The sequence below is a fragment of the Danio rerio genome, chromosome 18 (assembly GCF_052040795.2).
Source record: "Danio rerio strain M-AB ecotype USA chromosome 18, GRCz13ab, whole genome shotgun sequence".
Taxonomy (NCBI): Eukaryota; Metazoa; Chordata; class Actinopteri; order Cypriniformes; family Danionidae; genus Danio; species Danio rerio.
The window spans coordinates 19,288,954-19,312,833 of record NC_141038.1 but is presented as its reverse complement, the minus strand read 5'-3'; the positions used below and the strand labels follow the sequence as shown (position 1 = coordinate 19,312,833).

The 23,880-nt window shown below is 38.7% G+C and overlaps 1 protein-coding gene and 1 long non-coding RNA gene across 47 annotated transcripts in view; one reads left to right on the top strand and one right to left on the bottom strand.

The window, feature by feature from the left end:
• The window catches only part of znf423 (zinc finger protein 423), a 266,334-nt gene that overhangs the window by 188,834 nt on the left and 53,620 nt on the right, over nt 1-23,880 (bottom strand). For 5 of the 46 annotated variants that reach the window (XM_087292373.1, XM_087292374.1, XM_087292375.1 and 2 more), the window contains exon 1: nt 22,440-23,162. The exons of 40 other annotated variants lie outside the window; for them this stretch is intronic. In XM_087292373.1, coding sequence (XP_087148499.1) covers nt 22,440-22,479 — 40 coding nt within the window. In that variant the 5' untranslated portion in view covers nt 22,480-23,162. 46 annotated transcript variants of the gene reach the window in all.
• Nucleotides 22,397-23,880, top strand: part of LOC101885646 (uncharacterized) — a 50,783-nt gene continuing 49,299 nt past the window's right edge. Inside the window, exon 1 of the long non-coding RNA XR_015514891.1 lies at nt 22,397-23,822. This is a non-coding gene — a long non-coding RNA (uncharacterized LOC101885646). The remainder of the gene's footprint in view (nt 23,823-23,880) is intronic.

Sequence of the window (23,880 nt, the reverse complement as noted above, 5' to 3'; positions counted from 1 at the left end):
AATCTTTATTGGTGCCGTCAAAAAAAGTTTGTACACATGGATGTATTAAATTAATGTTTATTACATTCCGCCTTTTCCTCCGTTTTCGGCCAGTTTCTTAAACTTTTCCCCTATAATGAGCAAAAATGTTTGTAAGTCTACACAAGCTGTTTGGCATTTTTTATATTGGCCGATTTAAACTATTATAAACAACATAAAACAAACATTTTGATTTTTTTGATAACGATTCCCATGTAGAAGAATGCCTCCCTGCTCTCAACCTATGGTTAAAAATATTACCAACAGCATCTTGTCATCCAAGACCATTCATAAATCTAATTAACATCAATAATTTAAGATTGAATACAGTATTTTTAATAGTGGATTTTAGTAAACTTTCACAATTACACTCAAGATCGCAAGACTACAATTCAAGAATAATAAAACAACAGACAGACAGACAAAGCATTAAAAAGTTTGCAGATTCCATCTGGGCCTATTTAAATCCAACCCAAATCAATAGGACCCCTTCGACCAGTGAACCCAGTGTTAAAAAGCATAAGGCCAAGCAATCAACATTAATAAAGGAAATCAGAGACATCCTGTAATCCTGCAGCTGGGCTGATTAAATAGCCGCTATGTGTGGCTTCACATCGCCCATGTTCTCCAGGACAGAGAAAAACACATTATAAATGAAGAGATCCAGCATGCTGTCCATCACTGCCATGTTTCTGGGTTAATGACGCCTTAACGGTCATCCTATACTGACGCACAGTCTCGCCATGAAGGAGAGAGGCAGAGCAGGAGAAGGAGAGGCAGAGTGTCTTTCATTTCCAGATAATTAATAATAGATAAAAGCCTGACTTGTTCTGCATGGCTTAATAGCTTTTAATAGCAGGGAGAATGACGGGAACACGCACGGCTGTGTCTCCAGACGCTGGCCTGCAGACCTCCAGAGACACCGTCATCTTGCTGCAGCACAGAGGGGGGAGGCGTACCTGAGCCAGAACAGACCCACACACACACACACACACACACACACACACACACACACACACACGCACACACGCACACACGCACACACGCACACGCACACGCTTGCACGCTAAAAGAAGCCCATGCACTTACTCAAACACACGCGGGCACAAACACACCCAAGAGAGTGCCGTTTCGTAGGCCTGCTTTCTGAATGGTGCAATTCACTCCTGCCAACACACATATAAAAATACATACGCTCCTTCCAGTAAGCACTACACACATCATAGGCAACCACTGACGATCAATACTCAGACACAGCGGTATGAAGCCATTCAGGAGAGGGGACTGCATGGAGAAAGGACACAGATACACACAAATGGTGGTGACTGCAGCACATAAACAAACACAAATACCTTGAACTGAAATGTTTGCCACATTCTGTATAGTATACAATATCGGTTTGTTTACTACAGTGATAAGCGCCGTACAGTCCACTGGACCTCTGCAATGGCTGCAGTTAGTGCCATCATTACAGTAGAATGTCAGCACTACTTCTGTTGTTTTAAATCAGAAGAGCAGATGGAATGGCAGACACTATAATAAATATTTCATATTAAGTGGATTTTAAGTATGATATTTTACGTCACAATATTGTATTAAATTACAATCATGACAAATGTTGTATGTATATTGCATCATAAGACGATATTAGTTGATATCCAACCTAATATTTAGAAAACATATAACAGGGCTGTATTCATTCATTCATTCATTCATTTTTTTTCAGTTTAGTCTGATTTATTAAAGGTCGCCACAGCGGAATGAACCGCCATCCATTCCAGCATATGTTTTACACAGCGGATACCCTTCCAGCCCCAACCCATTACTGGGAAACACCCACACACCCTCACATTCACACAATTTCTCACATTTATTGTTTTATTGTTTTGTTTTGTGTTTACTTGATTGACCTGAATCAAGTAAATAAATATTACTTGAACGACCTGTAACAACTGCCAACACTTACTGAAACATAGATATTTCATACATACCAATAAATTGAATGACAGCTTAATTGTGTGGAATAAGAAAGTCCTGATTTTGCAAAGCACAATGCGATCTTGGATTAATTTTTATTCAAAAATGTAATCCAAATCTATTCCCTACCCCTAAACCCAACTATAACTGTAAACATATCCTACCTGGTGAAATCAGGTTGGCATGGGCCGGTATATGTTTCTGACAGTATGATAACATTGGATAAAAAATATCATGGTTTCACAATATTGTGATGATTGCTCCAAAATATATTCTTTTTAAATGTCTGGGTAAAAAACTAAAACTTTTTCCCCTTTCAACAGAATATATTTTATTTCGAGAAACATTTAAAATTTTTGGAGCATTAAACATGTCAGGCTAAATCATTCAAATGGATCATTGACTTTTGCAGTCTTCATTATTTTCAAAAACAGATATTTTCAAAAGGCACCTTGGGATATCTTGGAAATACTATTGTCCTAAAAAAACAAACAAAAAAAGTAAGCATCCACTGTAGGAACAGAAAATGTTGACGGTTTTAAAACCTTGACTTTCAAACTGCAGTATACCTTGAAAACTGTTATCGTCCCATCCCTACTTGGCAGTAAAATTTCACTCATATTTTAACATTTTATACTCAAATTCATTAATTGAAACTTTATACCATACAACATTACTTGCATTTACTGTTTTTATGTACATCAAATATTTTAGTATATTTGGTGCTGACACCGGCGACAAGGTGGTGCAGTGGAAACCACGATCGCCTCAAGAAGGTCGCTGGTTCAAGCCTCGGGTGGGTCAATTGGCATTTCTGTGTGGAGTTTGCATGTTCTCCCCGTGTTGGTATGTGTTTCCTCCAGGTTCTCTGGTTTCCCCCACAAGTCCAAAGACATGTGCTGTAGGTGAATTGGGTAAGCTAAATTGTCCGTAGTGTATGTGTGTGAATAAGTGTGTATGGATGTTTCTCAGTGATGGGTTGCAGCTGGAAGGGCATCCTCTGTGTAAAAAAATATGCTGAATAAGTTGGCAGTTCATTCCGCTGTGGTGACCCCGGATTAATAAAGAGACTAAGCCAAAAAGAAAATGAATGATGCTGACACCAAAATGGGGCACCTCATTTTTGACCCTGCATATAGAGTTTTTAAATATTTAAACTGCTTAAATTACTCTACAATGAAGCCCTGATTGCTCACAAATCTAATAAAAATTAATTTTAAAATTATAATTTTTTTATATAATAATTTTTTTGGGGGGGTTTCACCTTTAGATAGGAAAGGATTTGAAAGCAGAGAGAGGGGGAGGCTCGAGCCGGGAATTGAACTCAGGTCGCCGTAAAATAATAATTAAAAGTTTTTCACGATTATGAACTGCAATTATACACTGAACATGAAGACTAGCACATCCAGGTATCGACAGAATATTGTAGCACCAGTTTCCTCCTGACTTCCTGTCCTACAAAATATCACCATTTAAACAACCGCTGCCACCGTGACAGCGAGAGATGTGCCAAAAAACAACTAATATTTACACTCAGGCAGCCATTTGTCACCGACGCAGCAGCATTGACAGGAGTAGGAGGAGACTGTTTCCTCAATATGTCTATGTCTCTCTTTTACTCCTTCCCTGTAGCCAGAGCTGTTCTGAATGCAGGCTGGATTTTGTGACAGCTCCGCCCCTGAAAACACACACACACACGCATACACACACTCACTCCAGTTGCAGTGGAATGACAGCAGAGATGGAGTGACAGGGATGAGTATTCCCTAAGTGCAGTGTGGAAGCGTGGACAGCGGGAGTTCTGTCGGGGCCCTTATCACTCAACTGGGTCACTGTGTCCAATCAGGCTTTGGAGGGCGGCCCGTGAGGGTGGTGCAGGCATTTCCTGCTGGACGGGACGCAGCTGACAGCCTCGCCCTCAGACCCTCGCAATCCGAATGCATTGGCTGCCAGCTGCATCTCGCAGGTCTAGCATTGGTAGCGCACCATGCCAATCTCTCAGCCTGGGCTTTTCCCAGAAGGGCTTCAACTTCAATAGCCTGTCCTCCAAACCTAGGCCTAGGGACGGCGAGGGAAGCTGATTAACCAAATACTTTTATCAGCACTGAAACTGCTCCGCTGCACAAAATGGCCTTAAAAACACAAACCAGCAGCACTGGCCAGAAACGCACTGACGAGGGGGGAGAAAACTGAGGCTTACATGGCAAAGGGACACAATGAGGACTGACTGGACCCAAACCACAGGCTTACCACTATATCACTCAAAAAATGCAGAAGAGTCCAACATCTCCTTCTAAAAACACATATGGCGGCACTAGGCATGCATTTCAACCAAAGTAAAAGTTCTGTGTTTGAGTTCTGTCATTTGAAAACAGTTACGCCACAATACTGCACTGAAAAAAATGACTACTATATGTCATGCAGTGTTGAAAGCGAACAAACGGTTTAAAAAGTGTGTGCATGGATTTAAAAACTTATTTCACAAATAAGACAAAAGAAATTAAATAGAATTTTTTTGTAACATTGTGCATTTCATACACACCAATAATTTCAGTTTAATTTCAAATCATTTGTTTAAGTATGTTTTTTATAATAAACACTGAATACAGTGAATTTCATTATAACTTGTAGGTTTTTCAATTATATTGTCTTTTTTGTTCTGAAAACTGCTGAAATGTAAATAGAAAATGACTTCTTGTGTATTTAGGGGAACTCCAATGCATATTTAGAATGGTTGTAAATATTCTGTTTTTAATAAAGGCTACCTGTTTTGTATGTACATGTATTGGCTGTGATTGAAATAACATATCTTCCAGCTATATATTAGGCAGTATGCAACAAACAAGTGTATCTGAATTTAAAATACTCACAATAGACTAGTTTAAATAGAGTATACTCATAAAAGAGTAGTCGCAAAATTCATAAGTTTCTACTAAGGACAGTATGTGCTTTAAACACATTAAAATAAACCTGAAAAAGTGATTTTTATTAACATTTCTTGTGGTTTGTAACTATATATTGTATAAGGAGTAATATATACAGAAATAAATCAATACGATTTGCAGTTCAATAACTACAAACCAAACAAAAAAGTGATTTAAACCATATATACCAATATCTGGCTGGTTTATGGCCATTTTACTTTACTTCAGGACGCATCAATGCCGCTCTGTAGGTCAATTGGAGACATTCATAAATATTCCTGGCAAATCTAATAAACGTGGGAGACATACTTGTTACATAAATGCACCAAATTGCATTTCAGCAGTGTTTATTTGAGAGCGCACAAGAAAATCTGCACATGAGCAGTGTATATTTGAAGGTAGGGCTGGGCGATTTATCGAAAACTAATGGAAATCTACATTCAGAATCTATAATCGATTAGAATTTTCCAGGTTAATTTTTACAATTACTTTCCCTACCGTGTCTTGAGTCACATCACCCTGCTCTTTTAAGGCTGAATTATACTCATTTTATTATAAGTTATACTTATTTTGCTATTATATTATTCTGCCAAGGGCACATGTAGAATCCAGTGCAGAACCGGCCGTCGCATAAAAAATTCTTGTGCATGTACAGAAGAAATCGGCGTGCAAGAAAAGAGATTTGGATGCTCATATTAAATTAATTCGATCTTGATACTGTGCTCACAACATTTGTTATTGAAATAACACCATAGGAAGTTGGAAGATCTGTGTAAAAGGACTGCCACCACAGCTTGAAAAAAATCCTAGAAGAAATTACACTGTCATTTTAAATACAGCTAACATACAAATCTAAGTTTCAACTTAGGTAATGTAATGTACTATAATGTGTATTAACAATAATCTTACACCAGCTTTAGGGGGAGTAGAGAGACAGTGATAGAGCCAATTTGGTAGATGGGGATGATTGGGAGGACATGATGGGTAAGAACCAATGGAGAAAATTTGGCCAGGACACCGGGGTTAGACCACTACTCTTTAGTAGTGCCATAGGATTTTTAATGACCACAAAGAGTCAGGACCTTGGTTTAACGTCTCTTCCGAAAGTCCTCGCCCACTGACAGTATGGTGTCCCCTTCACTTTTACTTTATAAGACTTTAAACGTCTTTATCGGTTTTCTCTGCCGTTTTGACAGTGCAACATAACAACTTTTTCAAACCACAGTTAGTGAATAAAAACTAGTGCTTGCTGAAATTAAACTCAGTACTCTTCTTTGACATACCTAATATACATAATATGTAGTATATGACATACATAATATGACTTCTACAGTTAGTAAACCTGTGCAATGCTCAAGCTATTGGAACGAGGGACAGGAAGTCAACACTGTAAAAGAAGGAAATGGTTTAGAGGACAAAAGAGAGCAGATACAAGAGTGGGAGGATGGCAGGAGCACTTGAGTTGTTTTGAGCTCCTGGGAGAACTTGGACGGCTCAGGTCAGAAGAGACTCTCAGTGTTGTGCTTTCCATTTCTCTATGCTTATTCCTTTTTCTTTCTTTCACATATGTTAAGGTGAGCTGCGTGTTTGTGAGAACGCTTGAAGTGAGAGTAACTTTGATGTTTTTACAAGAGCCAACTAGAGATCCGCAACACCTCTGATGTGACGGAAAATGGGAGATGGGAGATGAGACAGACAAACAAACTGCACACAGAAGCACAAATACAAAATGTACTGGATTAATCTGACAATATCAATTTAGTAAAGCCTTGAAAGCAAAACATGTGAAAATGAGGTGTTGTTTTTTATGTTGAAACAGCTTTTTGCCTTCAAGATTTAATGAAGAGATGACTGTGGTTTATTTAGCTGCTGAAACACAGTGCAGAACTCTCAAAACGGCTCTGTTTTAACATCCCAAAACAGCGACTTTATCTTGGTGTGAGTTTAACAATAGTGTGAGTTTGGGGCAGGACTATCCACATGTCCAAAGCAAGGAAGTCTGAAATCCCTAAAGAAGGCTTTCTGTAAGCATTCCCACACATCCCATTAGTTGAATGACTATTTTGGGTTTCGAAATGAAAGGTAGCAGAAGGGAAAAAGATACGCAACACATAATCAACACTATCTTATGAAAAAAAAGGAATGTTTAGGGGAAGTAATGGCCAATTCAAATAAATTTGTTAAGTATATTTAATTGATTTTTAGACAATCTACATCTTTAGCTGATTTGACTGCTGGGCACTCCGTAATTGGGGTGGGGACAAATTTCTATAGATGTAATAATTACATTAAAATTGTAATAATTACAATTTAAATAAATAATAAAATAGATGTAATAATTTCATTAAAATCAGCGTTTCCTCTAGGATTCTTTCCAGCTGTGGAGGCAGACTCTATTGGGCATTTTACACAGATCTACCACTACATGTGGCGTTATTTCATTGACAAATGTCGTGGGCGCAGTATTCAGTCGAGATCGCATTCATGTAATAGCCTACAAGCATGTCAATATCTGTTTGAACGCCGATTTCCTCTGTTTGTGCACAAAACTTCTTGCACGCCCTCAAATATACGCTGCTCAAGTGCAGATTTTTTTTGCAATACAAATAGTTTTGACTTTTACTATAATAAAATAGTTTATAAATAGTTTTGCCAATAAGCAAAAAGACAAAATAAGACCCTTATACTAAATTAGACTTTTAATGTATTTAATATAAATGATATATAAATGAATGGATTATTACATTTCAATATATATTTGAATTTGCCATAAAAGAAAAGAAATTTTCTACATCCATTTCACACTTAAAACAAATAAGTAGCTAGATCAATAGCCAGCCAGCCAGTCAGATAAACAGATAGACAGACAGAAAGACAGACAGACAGAGCATAGTATAGCAGAAAGACAAATAAACGTATTTGGGAAACCTGTTTGATAATAATCATTATCATCATGATTTGCTATTCTTTTTAATCAAGAAACAAATAACCAAAAAAAAGTAACAGAGGCAAAGTCACACACGTAGACACATTCTTTGTCTCTCACACTCCTCCCTCTTTGCCGCACACATGGCACATTCCTGGCCGTGCGATGCGAGGTTCTGGCAAAAAGGCCGTCAGCAGCCGTTTCCTGAGGAAAGCCCTGGGTGCAGTGTCAACTCTCCTTCTTCCTCTGACTTCCCCTCTCTCACACACACACACACACAGACACAGTCAAAGACGCAGTCAGGCCTTATCAGATTACCACAATTCTGCCTTTCAACACAGTGCAGAACACTGAAGTTTATATATTTATCTTGACACTCTTTGACTCTAAACACACTCTTTCTCATAAACACACACTCAGAGGCACAAATGTGCTTAGAAATGCACCGAGGCGCATTCTCCAACTCAAAGATTCAAGAAAAACGTAAACCACAATGGCATCATACACACACACACATAAAGTGCACGGCGGAGCTACGGTGTTCACTAGAAGAAAACATAGTCAAAGATTAAAGGGGCGCTCAGATCAGATCTGAAATTTGTTTTTCATCTGTCTCGCCTGTCAAAGACAAGAGGAAAAATGTTTCCAATATACCTGTGCGGAAAAAGAGAGAGAAGGATTGAGGAAGGCAGAGAGGAGCTGAGTCTGAGCGTTATAAACCGAAAGAGGAAAAGAGAGAACATGGAGGGAGAGCAGACGTGATTAAATCCTGTCGGCTGTGTGGGGCTGTCAGCGACTGTGACACGGGGTTCAGATCGCTGCTCACTAGGGAGAGCACCATAATCACGTTCTTCCCACCATGATGCCATCAAACGGGGACGGGACCAGGGGGGTGCTTGTGATGGGGACGGCAATGGTGGAGCTCATAACTGGTCCAAACTGGTCAAAAAACCACCTTTCATGCTTGAAGTGAGCATGCTGTAGGTAATCATGCAAACACAATAATCGCATGACTGGACATTTCATGATCGATCAACATTCAGTATCGACTGTAGGGGAAAGTGCCATAAAGGAACTGGTTTCATTTGAGGCTAGATTTCAGCAGTTCATCAGACAGCAATTTGTGTCAATGCTGAACTCCACTGGATGGTCAACTAGCAGCCCACGGGCTCATTCCTGCATGTCTGTCATTTTTATATGACCCTCCCATTGATTTAACGAAAAATTGCTTCGCTGTCTTGTAGACGGAAGGGCATACATCAGCAGTTAAGGTGTACGTGTTCAATCAAATCTTGTCCAATCAGATTTATTTATGCAAGTAACTTAGCTATGTACTAATACTATAACAAACAACTGCCTTTTCACATTACACTGTATACAAGTCACCAACTCAGTTTCACTTTTCTTAACATTGCCAATTATAAAGGTTTAAGGAGATCCTTATTATCCCTCAGTTGCCTTTAAAATGTTTAAGCACTATTTTAAATTTAATGAACATATTGATTATGGAATTCGTTTAGTATGTTAAACTTGAATAGACAGCAGACTAAAAAAGTTCAAAAGGAACGTTCTTTCTTCTGATGAACACATTGTATTTCACCTAAACTCCACTTGAAAAGTCTGAACTTTATAAATTAAATAGACAAACCACATGATATAGACACTGACTCCATAAAAAAATTCACAAGAACTTTCCACTACTGTATATGTACATCACATGCTTTGCTATTTAATTTATTAAGCCCAGGTTTTTCTACTGAAGTTTCAGTGAAATACAATTGTTTTAGAGAAATGATCAGATCATTGTTTTCTCATCCAAAAATAAAAGTTCAGTTATTTACAAACTCTTGTGTAATTTCAAAACAGTGTGACTTTATGCGGCACAAAAGATTTGTTTTTTAAATCGTGTTGTTTATTTATTTATTTGGTGTGGCCCAGTCAGTGTTGTCTTGTTTGCAGTGTTACATAGATATACATACATAAATACATACACATGGCTGCACGATAAATCTATTTTAAACCGAAACTGCTATTAGCTGCGATTATTCCAATTATTATTATGGTGAGGGAGGCGAGCGCGAAAAATTAAAACAATCCAAGAAGAGTTACTTAAAAAGCAGACAACTATTACAGCCCCTATTTCACTGCAATGTTGAAAATGCAAGTTCTCTCTGTTTTCAACTCTTCTTTCTGTGTATGTGTGTGGACCTTTGACCTGTTTGCGTGAGGTAACGTTTGCTCTTTTCTCTCTGCTGTTACAGTGATTCTAGTGGATCCACACACACAAGCGTGTTGCACTGTAGCATGGGTTTTCTTCACCGCATCTATCACAGATCAGCTGTGATAACCGCACATTATTATGCCCATAGACTGTAATTGTCGCTGTATTTCTGTATCTGCGTCACTTATCGGTAGGCCCACACGGAATCTGCATGCGCAGAAATCAATGTGTGCAAATTTATATTTATCCATTTTTTTTTATTAATTTCACTGATATTGTTGTGATATAATAATAGTAATATGAAAATGTTGATACGATTCATTTACTATACAGTTTGTAAAGTAATATTTTCTGTCTTTTAGTAGATATATTATATGAGAGACTTGCCTTGTTTTCCAATTAGGTGGATCTAATTGGATTTGCATTGTAAACATTAAATAAAGTTTAAAAGGTATTGTTTTTTATTACATATGTTAAGTTTTTAGTTATGATACTCCTAAAATGGTTCCGCATAAATCCACAGATTTTTTAAACAAAATTCTCAGCAGAAACAGAAAAAAATATCAGCAGCATCTGTCTGGCCCTACTAGTCAGTGAATGACACCAGAGCCACCCTAACTGCTAGAACCAATCGCTGCCCTTTCTTTTGAGTGCGGGAATACAATGACCAATTACAGGTGTTTAAGAACTCGCTCAACAACGCTCAAAAAGCTAGCGTGATATTACGTTTGTTCATTTGCTATAAATGCTCATGCTGTTCTGTGCATGTACTTGAGTTTTGTTTGATACATTGAAAAAGAGTGTTTTCTTCAAGCAGGTAAAATTAAAGGTACAAATCATTGATCTGCTGTATTAAAGGACAAAACTGTATTACAAATAATATATAAATATAAATGTATTTATAAAGGATACATTTTAATACAAGCATTCTTGTGCAGTGAAGTAAAATCTAAAGTTGTGTATGGAAAGCACTGTCAGTGCACCGTGAATGTCATGAAATCAATATGAAAAATGGTCTTAAGAGTTTTATATATCTGTATATAATTTATTATATGTAATTTAGTTAATTGAATTTAACATACTGTAGTTATTTTTTTTAATCTGGCATGATAACTGACAACTAATTGAAAATATGGTTTTAAATATGAAGTAGCATAGTGTTGTGTACTTTGTGATTAGGCTATGCTTGGTTTTTCTTTGGTGCTGTTAAAACCACCACATCAAACCAGTAAATCTTTTGTGAAATTATAGTAAATCTTACGTTTTAAAATCGCAATTTTGATCACACAAATACATAAGTGGAGTTTTATTGGCAGGCTAGTAGAAACTGTGTGTTCACCAAACATTAGTTTTAAGAGGTATTTCTTAACATGCCATGCAAGGAGAAAAATACAACATGAAAAATGTCCTTCTGATCCATTTGCTCACAGACCAACAATGCACAACAGTGCCGATGGACCCCCACATCCCTGAGTACTCCATTGATTTATCTGTAGAGTACTCCGGGAGACAAAACGACCAAAATGCCTGCTTTATACCCTCTGGCAGGTGGAAGGCCCCGTGCCGAATGCCCCTGACCTAGGAGTAGGACGGCCTCCCTGGATCCCAGCGCCTTCGGGACCCTCCAGAAATAGATGTTCCCAGTACACCACCAACAATACCATCAACTCAACGAGAGGGAGAAAGAGAACAGGGCTGTTACACAAAGATGTAAGAGTACAGCCTGACTGCTCAAGAGACAGAGAGAACGAGAAAGAGAGAGAGAGAGAAAGAGAGAGAGAGTCTTAATTGCCTTATCCTGTAGTACAGGCTGGGGAGTGCTTTTTGACTTCGGCTTCCAATTTCACGCTACAGCATTATTTAGTTTGATACAGACTTGATTAGGCATTACAATGTGTCCCTCTCTGAAGGAGCTTTGCGGCCGGCCTGCATCACTAGAGGACAGATTAACTCTGCAATCACGCTCCTTTTGAGACCCTTCTACTGTTTGTTTAGCCCGCCGGAGACTGTGCCAGCGCATGTTTGTTTGTGTATGGGGATTTTGTGGGAGGGGTTCTTATTAAATGAACTCTACCCACACTTACAGCGACCCTTATTATGGGACATGACCACAAGATATAGAAAGAAAGTGTGCGGGTTTGGGGGATAACACTCAGTCCTTGAAGCCTCGGGAGCTTTTCTTTCCAGTATATGAGAATTTCTACAGAACTCAGTCTCAAAACAAAGATAAACAGAGACAGGGGGTGCCGGTGAACATTATCTTTAAAGTAAAGTAAAGTTGCATTATTTTTTAAGGGATTTTTTTAACACAAAATAAACAACATACTTTATAAAATAAACTGAAGCTGCACAATATTTCGTTTAAGATTCTATATTGCAATGTGGGCATGTGCAATAGTTACATCGCAATGTCATGTTGGGATTATAATTAACCAGAAATAAAAAAAGATGTTGCTACTTGTTCAAACTAATTATTCAAAATGAACTAAAACAACACAATTCTTGAGATTTTACTGAGACAACTTAATTGTTTTATGTTTGATCCACTTAAATTTACTAACTAAACTAAAGGCCAGCTCACACTGCGATTTTTTTTAATCCTGAACGATTGTAGCATGTCAGACTGCATGAAAATGGCATGAAATAGATTTCAGCTGTCAAAAAGTCAGACTAAACGACAATGAAGAACACAAAACACAACACAAGCACAAAAGAAAATGCCCCCGGAGTTTGACTTCATCCACCTGTGACACTTTCACTATCCTGCGTTCTGAAGTGATTTTTCATAGCGAACGTGAACAATCTGTAGCGGCAACTTTGCACATGGTGTGTCTTAATAATAAAAAGGAAAAAAATAATAATTTGACATTTCCCCACAGCGATTTGAATTGTTGCATGAATTGCGTCATCAAATTCTGAGCTTTGATTGGTTCTTGGATTGACGCTCACAGTTGTTGTCACACTGCAGAGAAAGTGTCTAAAATCTTCTGATCGCAATTGGCATTAAGTGGCTGTCAATGAACATGTCAAACCAATGATCAGAGATCACAGATTTTAGCCTAGGATTTCGAGAATGTTTTAGGATTTCCCAAATTTGTCTCAGATGACAAAATCGTGGCTGAAATCTCAGTGTGAGTTGGCCTATACTCTATTTGTGTTGGGACAACATGAATGAATTGTGTGGAACCCTGCATTTTTTATAGTGCAGTACGCATCATTCATGGAGTTACTTTGAATTTGCACCGTAATCAAATATTGTGAAAGATTTTAACTTGGATGTGTTTTTAAAGCCTACGATTGTAAGATTTAAAGCAAATGAAAACATTTGGGCACAAAGAAATTCTAAAATTTTGCTGCTTTTGAAAAGATTAATTTTGTTTATAAAATGAAAAAGGGTTATTTTAGATTTAATAATTAAATTTCTGTACTTTAATATTGTTTGATTGCACCAAAAACCCTAAAGTGTTGTGTATTTCATTTTTTATAATCTTTGTTCTGTTGTTTTCATCTATGCGTTAGTTAAAGTTTTTTAGATATTTTATGCAAATCCGACAAAATTATCCCAATTAGTGCAAATATATGAATTATTTCCAAACAGTTACTTATATAATTTTTAAAAATTATAATCATATAAATCGCAGAAATGCAAAATAACGAAATTAAGTTTTTTTTCCAGTATTGTGCAGCCCTAATATAAATCATTAAATTAAAAAACTAATTTAATACAACTAAAGAGGTTGTGTACGTACCAATGTTAGTCAATATGTAAATAAAGTATATTTAATTACTTAACAATTCATAATAAAATAAACGTCTTTGCAAATGGGTAAAACATAGGCAAGGCAAGTTTATTTATATAACACATTTCATACACAGTGGCAATTCAAAGTGCTTTACATAAACAAGAATAAGAGAAACAAGTAAAAAAAAAAAAAACATAGTGGTTTAAAGTGAACTGACACAGTATAAAACCCAAATTAATGTATCTTTTGCGGCTGCACAGTGATACTTAAACAGAGTCTTTTAATATGTCATGGAGTGAGAGCTGTTTTAAACATGCCTAACAAAAAAAGTACAATTTGTTGGGTGTCTTCTTGCTTTTGAATTTTAATAAGTAGCATGATTTTTTGATCTACATTATTTACTAATAATTACAATTCAAAACCTCTAATAATATCACTTAAGACTAAGAATGCAAAACCTATTTAATAATGTAAATTAACTATTTACTATTGAATGCATTAACATGATCAGAACCATTTTTTATATTGATTTAATATTTGTAACAAACTGTGTAAAAAACGTAAGAACATGATAACATTTTGGGGCAGAAATGTGTTGAATCTGAACATGCAATTTAGTGTACAAAAGTACTAAAGATGATTACTCTGATTGTATATAACGAACTTTACTAATGTTAGTGTAAACACGAGTCGTAAACTAACACTGGGCAGCAAACTTGCGATAAAGTGTTTCAACCAATTACAGATTGATTACTTCAGTTCCAATGTGTAAAGTATTGCGTTTTACACTTTGCCTCCAGGTATTATGGTGCACAAACTCCGATATCGGATTTTATCAGGGTTTAATGATCGAGCTGGATCCAGATAGAAGAAAGAGAATTGGACAGCCTGGTCCCTCGTCCATCACTACAGAACAGTCCAAACTTTACATTTTTAACATCTGTCCGTCCGTCCACCCATCCATCCATCTATCTATCCATCATCAACACCAAGGCCCCACAGTACACAACCCCCACGCCCCGCCATCTCCAATTCTCTTTCTTTCCGCTCCCTCTCTCTGCCTCTCCTGGAGCAAGTCGGGCCCTGTTTGATGGTGACATGAAGCATTTATTAGGCGAGAGAAGCTGAGCAGGAAAGAGAGAATAAAGAAGAATTGGGATCGCAAGTGTGTAGATGGTTAATAATTTCTGCGCGCTTCTCTTGGCCCTGGAATTTTTTTTGTTTTGTTTTGTTTTGCAGTAGCTGGGTGAGAATCCTTTCCTCATCATGTTCAACCACAACAACATGGATACACACACCTATCAGAGCGGCCCACAGCGTACACATACACGTCTGAATGCCAGCAGATGGATGATTAAATACACGCTGTGGCTGTAGCATGGAGAACTTTACCTGGGGACTAAGCCGACGAGATATAACATAAGGTTAACTGATTTGGGTTTGGATATGGTGAGCGTTCTGACACAGTTTGGAGGAAATTCTGTGTCTCTTGCAGTGGTCTAACACAAACACACTCATGCATCGGCTGCGTTAAAAACTGTGTGTGTGTGCTGGCAAAGAAGTGGATGCAAATTTGTGTCTGCACATCTCTATAATTGTGGCCCGCGACATCTCTCCTGACATAACACTCCCAGATAAGCAACAGAGAACTCACACATAACCCAAACAAAACATCTAAAACACAGTTTTGGGGGAAAATTACTACATTTAGAAATAACACGCCTGTCAGAAGTATGGTGCAGTGGGTGACACACCAGCATGTGACACATAAGAGCCGCCAAATCTCTTTTCACCTCTTTTTTGATATAAAGTGCCACTGTTAAGAGTGTTTTAGTAGATGTTGTACAACCCTCTCGTCTTTCAAAGTACTTTTCCATATCCAATATTGAATAATAGGCTTTATATTCTAAATACAAAAGTATAGTCAAAGCCAGTGGCCTTAAACAGAGCAAAGCTGTAAGTCTGGAAACCCGAGTCTGAGTTGTGGTTTGAAAACCTTTTCCAATCCCGTCCCATTCCACATCTCTTCCTGTCAATCTTCTACATTGTCCTATTTCAATAAAGATTTAAATGCCAGAAATAAACCTTTAAATGTGTTTACCTGGACAACACAAACTTTCACAAAGGACTTTCATGAATTTAACTAAAAATAAACAATTCATACATTTAGATTCCTAACACTTTTATTCAACATTTTTACATCGCAATAATCTACATTTATTTTATAACAGCATTCATTTCTCTAAACTCAAACGTGTACAGTCAGGCAGACGGGTGAGAAGCGAGGTGAGTTGAGGTGAACGGAGAGAATTCGGAGAGGAGAGAGCGTAATAATCACTCTTTGCCTCATTCAGTTCCTCTGGGAACTTCTTGAATACAGGAGCAGCCCTCCAAAAAAGCACACATGCTAAGTGAACTGCACACAATGGAAAAACCTGACTTTTAACCAACAAATGAACACATCGTAGAAGAACGGCTGTTTTGTAAATGTCATTATTCCGCTTTTTTTTTCTCTGTCTTCCCTCCCTTTATTCTCCCTTTGTGAGTGTATGTGTGTGCGAGCGCTCTCAAACGAAGAGCGACTTTAATTGTTTCTTCAGTATAGCCCCGCTGTTTGCACGGGTTATTATCCCTGACTTTGCGGGAGGGGGGGGGCTTGCTGTTTGACGGGGAATTAAATGAAGAAAAATAAGAAAAACACGTCTGACTCCAGGATCAAGGGCTAGTCTTTCTCTGGGGTCATCGGGCTAGCAGAACCAAGGGTCTTTTACAATGAGGGGCTAATTCTATCTAAGCCAAAAAGGCTTCTATGCTAGGTTCCAGACTAGCCTCGGGATAAAGGAGGAAGCTTCACGCCTTAAAATCAATTTATCAAGGCATTACTAACCCAACACAGAGACCTGTGGTTCGCACACATAATCTGTCCGTGACGAAACAGCAGACTGACAAGCGCCTCTTTGCTATCATTATTCATGTCTGTATTTTTTTAAACTGTTAACTTTAATTGATAAGTGAAGGGTCACAGTCGTCTTTTATCATTCTGCCAAACCAATTACGCCTCTTTACTCACAGACGTAATTGTCTGTAAGATCTGAAACAAGGTACAACCAGACATTTTGACATGGGATGAACTCTGTAAATTACTCAAAAGTTTCGTTTTGCAGAGTCAAACTCCATCTGTGTTGGAAAGGGCAAGGCTGCTCAACTCTGTAAGCGTATCTTTGTTTTAGCGGTTTTGTTCTTGCTGCTAGAAAACTTTTTTAGGCCTTGTGAAATCGATAGGTTCAGCTCTGGAGAGAGCCACAAGCGTTCAAGAGATTTCTCTGTGCGTGGGCACATGCATGCGTATACACACACAAACACACAGAGAAACATTTCACCTCCAGCTATACCAGTCCTTCACTGGTCTCGGATGGCACCCCAAGCACTCAGCCATGGGAGGCCAGATGACCTGGTGAGAGGTCAGAAGGGCTCTGGGGGGCGCAGTAAGGGTCAATCCAGCACCAGCACTCCTCATTAATGACCTCTGCAGCCCTTCAATCACCACCCTCAAAAAGCTCAGACCAGGGCCCGAAGCCTGTCCAGCAGGGAGGCAGGCCAATAAATATATGCATCAGCCAGGTGTAGAGAGTGGGCTTAATTGCCCCCTTTCCTTATGTTTAATGTACAGCCCAGCGAGACGGGGCAGGGTCGTAGAGCAGCCACCCGGAGATGAGAAAGAGAAGAGAGCAGAGCAGAGCGGTAATGCATCTTTGAATATCAGGAAAAGTCCATTATACACAGACAAACACTTCCAACTGTCTGCGAAGACTACCGTACTAAAGTTTGGAGATTTGTATGATTTTGTAATGTTTTTGAGAGAAATATCTTTAATAAGGATTAATTTATTTAATTAAAAACCCAGAAAATTTTGTAATATGCAGACGTTTTTACCACAAATTAAAACCATCATATTTATTGTAATATTTACTGTGATGTACTTTTACATTTATTTTTTTTATTTATATTTACATTCTATTTATTACATTTATTACTATGAAAACTCTAGTTTTTAGTCACATCCGTCAAAAATCATTCTATCACTTTTAGTTGAAAGAGTAATATTTGTTTGGGTTCTCTGATTAATAGAACTAGTTGATTTAAAAGACATTAAGTTGAAATAGTCTCATATTAATGTACTTACTGCTACTTTTGTAAAAATTTTATGTGCCCTCACTGAACCATTTTTTATTATAATTTTTTTTCAAATCACAAACCCCTGAACTGTATAACCACTTTCCACTTCGTAACATGGACAATTTGACAGGGCTAAATTATAAAATGAACCTAACAGAATGAAACGTCAATCAAACTCCTATTCTAGGTCACCAAAATGAACGCTCTAAATGTAAAAGAATACTTTCAAGACGTACTGCGACGTGTTTTTGAGACAAAAGTCTCCGCCGCTCTCGATGGACTAGGTGAAAATGGCTGCCATGTTTAATCTACATGGGTACGAGCAGCTTTGAGAGACTCTTTCTCAGTGCGTTGTTCCAGCACGTTTTAATCTGCCCTCTGCAGCAGCCCAATCCGGGTTCCAGAGCGCAGCATCTTAGAACGGCCGCGCTCCTCCGGGAAGCCCTGACAGGGGAGCCTTGGCTGGCAGGCTTGGTGGGGAAGGAAGAGGGGGGCGCAGGGAATGCCAACCACACAAACAGAATTAATAACAGCGGGCGTCAGAGCGACGCCTTCTCTTTAGAAGTGAAGCGTGGCATGGAGCGGGTCCGCAGCGAGCGCCGGTTCCGGGCCACTGAGCCCAGGACTTCTGATAAAGCGTGTGGCTAAGCCGGTACAATGGCAGAGCCTACGAATGAGCTCTTACATTAAGACAGATTCTTCCCCACAAAACTAGCAGGCAGGCTGCTGATAAGGAGTTGTCATTGGCAGACACACTGCCCACCAGGGAGAAACCCACATCCAAACCCACCCGCCTTTTCCTCCCATCACAGACCAGACGAATTACACCATGATCTCCACACCAATAGGGGTCACTGCTTTGAGATCTAACAAGGTGTAAGCATTTGACTTGAAAAGAAAGTTAAAGAGCAGCTAAAAGTGTTTTGCCTCTTAATATGGTGATACGAGTCACATCAACACCTAAAGAAAGCCATTAAAAAAAGACCTGAGCAGCTGTCAAACTGTGCTCAATTACACTTTTTTTCCTGGTTGTGATGAAATACTTTTAGAGTTGTTTAACTAATTGTTCATGCTGTGAAGTCAATGAAAACAAAAAACGCAAGAGCATAAAAATCAATTTTGTGGTTCATCTCCCATTACCTCAAAAATCACACCCTCTAACAGTCAACACACAGACTCAATAAATAGCTCGCTCTCAATCCTCACTTAAAACGCCTGGAAGCAAAACAGATGCCTTCTCAGTTTCAGGTGATTATATTTATTAATTAAAAAAATACAAGACAGTTTATTTAAATATAGCATTATCTCAGGAAAATGTTTTACAGAAAGAAAAAAAAAACTCAGTTACTACAACAGAAAAGTCAATGGAAAAACAACCTAAAAATAAATTGAATCTATTATTCTAAACGAACCATCATTTGAAAATATGCAACAGATGCAACAAAGTGATTGGTTCACAAAAACTGGAAACAGCACACGAATCAAAGCACGAAATGAAAAACACAAATGCGGATCTATAAGAATGCTGGGGGATCTCGTTCCCTGATCTTTTCATCTGCGCAGCCCTATGGTAACTCACTTCAACATTTTACAACAGTCCACTGACCAATGAAACTTCACCGCCGTAGCCAAAAGCCTAGGTGACAATAAAAAGGCCATTTAATGCTAAAACCAGATGGTGTCAGAAAAGAAGGAAAAAAATATGATGAAATCTGTACTACTACATTAACACACACCAAAACGATCAACATAATACAGTTTCATTGTCTCCTACCTAATATTCTTACGAGTAACCTTGCAGCCCATGAAAAAAAAAAGTGTAAGATAAGCATTTCAAATAATATCGCTGAAATCAAAACACTGAAAACCTCAGCCGCTTACAGTCGGACAAATGCAGAGCTGAAAATTTTCACATAAGAAACTATGAAATGACCAAAATAATTATAACCATTTTTAATTGCCTCTTTGCCATCAAAAAAAATTAATACTTGCAGTCATGCTGTGCATCTATGTATGAAAAATTCTTCCTTCCCACAGCCCCTTACTTGTTCAAATTCACCACTCAAAATTTACATTCAAAACAGCAAGTAATTACTCAATTCCCAGATCGAAATCCTTGGGAAAGGATACATATATCTGCAGGAAGAGCTGAATACATTTCTGAAAGACATAAACATACAAAACAGGAACAAATTCGTCCACAAAACCAAAAACATCCTGGTGTCAGTGGGCAGAGGGGAGAAATAACGCCATTAGATTTTATTCTCAGTGAGCTTTAGACAAGCATCACTCAATCGTTTCTCCCTTTCATTAAATAAAATGTCCAATTTGAATCGGTCGACTGTAAACAACGGTGAAAAAAATGAAAATAAGTGCCCTCGTCGTCTCTCTTACTGTCGTGTGCATTCATCCCCCTCTTAATGTCCTGCAAATGAAGGGGATTTATTAATGTGTAATTAAGTAATAATCATCGCTACATAATGCATGAAACACTCATGGGGACGGTGGAGATATGAAACAGGAATGCCACAGCCGAGCACTCAGTGCATAGACACACATTAAAAAGGGATTAATTGAGAGAAATAATATTTTGATAAGCGCAGCTCCCTCTCCCCCTCTGACAAACGCTCGCTGTCTTTTTCCTCTCAAAATAATCTCTCTCTCGCTCTTGCGTGCGCGAGTAACACTGGCAATCACAGTTTCTAATGTAATGTGATGTGAGAGCATGACTTCCTTTACTGGAAAAAAAAAATACCCGGACTACCTTGACAATAGGCAATGGATTCTCAAGAAGCCCACCACCACCAGCAGCAACCAATGCGCCTGCATATGTTTACTACATCCCTAACACCTGCAGATTGCAACATATCAAAGCAGAAATTAATGACAAACAAGCTTAACCTCTGGATGAGCGAGCCAATACACAAGACACCGGAACATAAAAAAACATGAGTGATTTTTGTGCATACCACACTCAGACATATTGTTGGTGCCCTTCTAATCTCCAAGCATTCCAATCAAAGCTAAAGGTGCTGGGCTGAGATAGGGACAGAGCAAGCCTTGGTTACATATTTAATTGGCCTCTGATTGACGTGCATCGCTGAGTCAATACAATCACTGTTTACCCCCAAACCTCTGTGCTGCAGCAGGCCAACGCATACTTGATAGGAAACTGCAATAGTATTTGTTGCAACACAACAAAACATTTGCTTTAAATGTGCCTTTTATAAACAAAATAAACAAAAAAAAAAATTGGTTAATGCTAGCGGGGGGGAAAGATTATGCATATTACAACAATCACTCTGCGCATGTGAAAAAATAAATATTACGTTATTGATTACAGGGTCAACAGCCTGCTCTTTTCTGCAAAACAACTCAACAACATTGTTTAGGATTGATCTGCACCCAGCAGGCTCTGTCAGTGTTAAATGTCTATGAGTGTATTTTCACTTCATCCACCATGAATATTATCCACTTACACTCTATGTAAACTTATGACCGTTTTTGTTTCTCCCTTGATGAACCTCTGCAGATTGCGGCCGTTAATTAAAACAAAAAACTGGTTATTATTTGGGGGAGGGGGTACTAATATGGGCCACATGGCCACCCGAAAGCCCATCTGGTTTCTATTGGGGTGACGGTGCCAAGTGATATCTCGACCAGCAGCACAATATCTGCTGATGGACAAGCTGAAATAGCAGCAGGCCTTATTGCTCCTAAATTCACCTGCCTGAAAGTGTTGAGTCTTGTAGGAGGGGCATGAATGAGATGGGACTGTGTGTGACTGATTCTGACATGTCAAAGTCACAACCGGGAATAAATTCAAGACAATAAACAGCAAAGAGGGGGGGGGGAACTGCAATCTGAGGTCTGCAGAGAATCAAATTTCACTTACAACACTACAACAGACTGAGAGGTGTATAAAATGAGTGATGTAGGAATATACCTAATTAAAAGGTTATTCTATTAAAAATAAGGTTAAAATATCAATAAAAATAATATAGTTATTTTTTTTATTTTAAATAAATAAAGTTTACATTTAAATGTAGTATATCGTATAATATTAATAATGACGTGATTATGATAACTATTAAGTTTAATTATAAAATGTAAATATAATTTATTAGAAATTGGGCTTTTTAAAAACATATTACACCTATTATTAATAACTAACCTATTTACATGTATTTTTTAGGTATAGCTCCTTGCTTCAGCTTATATGAGGTAACTTGTCCTCCCAAACACAAGACCTGCTGGCACCTGGCATCAAAATGAAAGAGCTTAATTTGATAATTATCGAAAAGCATGCCTAAAGTTTCTAAACATGGTGTCACTATTGAAAGCAAACCCGTAAAACGATGAATTTTCACAATCCCCGCCAGTTTTACCCAGGAAATCTCATTGGTCATGTGAGTTGTTCTGTTCCCTCTCGTACAGCAACATAAAACGCTTACCTTTAACGGAGCGCGGTTTGGCCTGCTTGCGTCTAGACATCTCCGTGTTAAGAGCAATATTTTACTTTCTTTAATCGGTATCTTGTCCTCTCCAAGAAATATTGACAGGTCACGCGCTGATACTTGGGAGATTTCTTCACTTTGCCTGTTGCAATGCGGCAACTTCAGTCTCGCTAGTCCAGAAGCGTGCAAAGGAAGAGAGAGTACGGCAATGGAAAGGGATATTCCAATGATTGAACTTCTCCAACCTGTAGATTTAACGAATAACTTGCGGCTTTCCCCGTTCTCGAGGCGCGAACGCTCTTTTGTTCCTCCGTAACGGTAGACGCTGACGGCGGAGCGGGCACGCGCGCTCAGAGTTTCGAGAAGCGGAGCGTGCCCAAATTACACCTGATCAGTAGCGAGAGGTGCCAATACTTGCCGATAATGTGGAGAAGCCACTTCGACGGTGTTTCGGAATTGATTCGCTATGTTTGTCCTCCTTTTTGCAGTTGTCGCAACTGTCTCTTTTCGTTGAGATCCGCCGAACCACCCTCCTTCGCTGTTATTTTTCCGAAGGTGCCACTCTCAATGGCATTTTACGCAGCATTTTACCTGAGGGGATTTTTCTTCTTCTTGTTGTTTATCGTCCTAAAAGCCGTAAATATTTCTAGTCGCTAGCCTCTCTCTCCCTTTTTCTTTGTCCTGACTCTGGTCTTCCCTCCGCCTCCCGATCCGACTGCTGGCGGGGCTGCAGCGCAGACACACATAATAAAGCCAGGCTTGGCTGGAAATGTAGCCGTGTCCCAGCAGGAGGATGTGAGAGTAGGGTCCCGGCGGGGGAGCGCTCTGATCCCGCAGGGAGCTCCGCACAGCCTGGGTTGAGCAGACAGAGAGAGCCAACAGCACCAAACCATGGTCAGCCATGGAAACTACAGCTTAACTTGGAGCACGGATCGGGGCCAAAACACGGAGCTTCGAGGAAACTCTGCAGCGTGCAAGAAAAAAGACGGACTGGATTCGCTTTTTGCGCTCCTTGTACCGATGCCATCGTCTCGGGTTCACTCCAGCGTTTAACTATCGATTGGATACCATGACATTTTGGTTATTTTGAACATTTAACATTCCTACGTCGTCTTTGTAATGCGTTAACCTGCGTTTAAAACGAACTGTTTTAGATTTAAAGGAATAGTTGGGCTCAGCCGAAAACATAAACAATGTCATCATTTACTCAACCTCACGTTCTCCCAAGCCCTTTTTGACTTTCTTTCTTTTGCTCAACACAAAAGGAGATATTAGGCAGTTTGTTAAGCCCTGACAGCCTCCGCCACCATTCACTTTATTACATTTTTTGTGTGTAAGTGAATGAGACTAAAGAAATTCATTCTGATTTAAAACAAGAGGGTGAGTATGATAGATTTCTGAGTGCATATATTGTGTCAGTGTTTGTTTATTTGTGTCA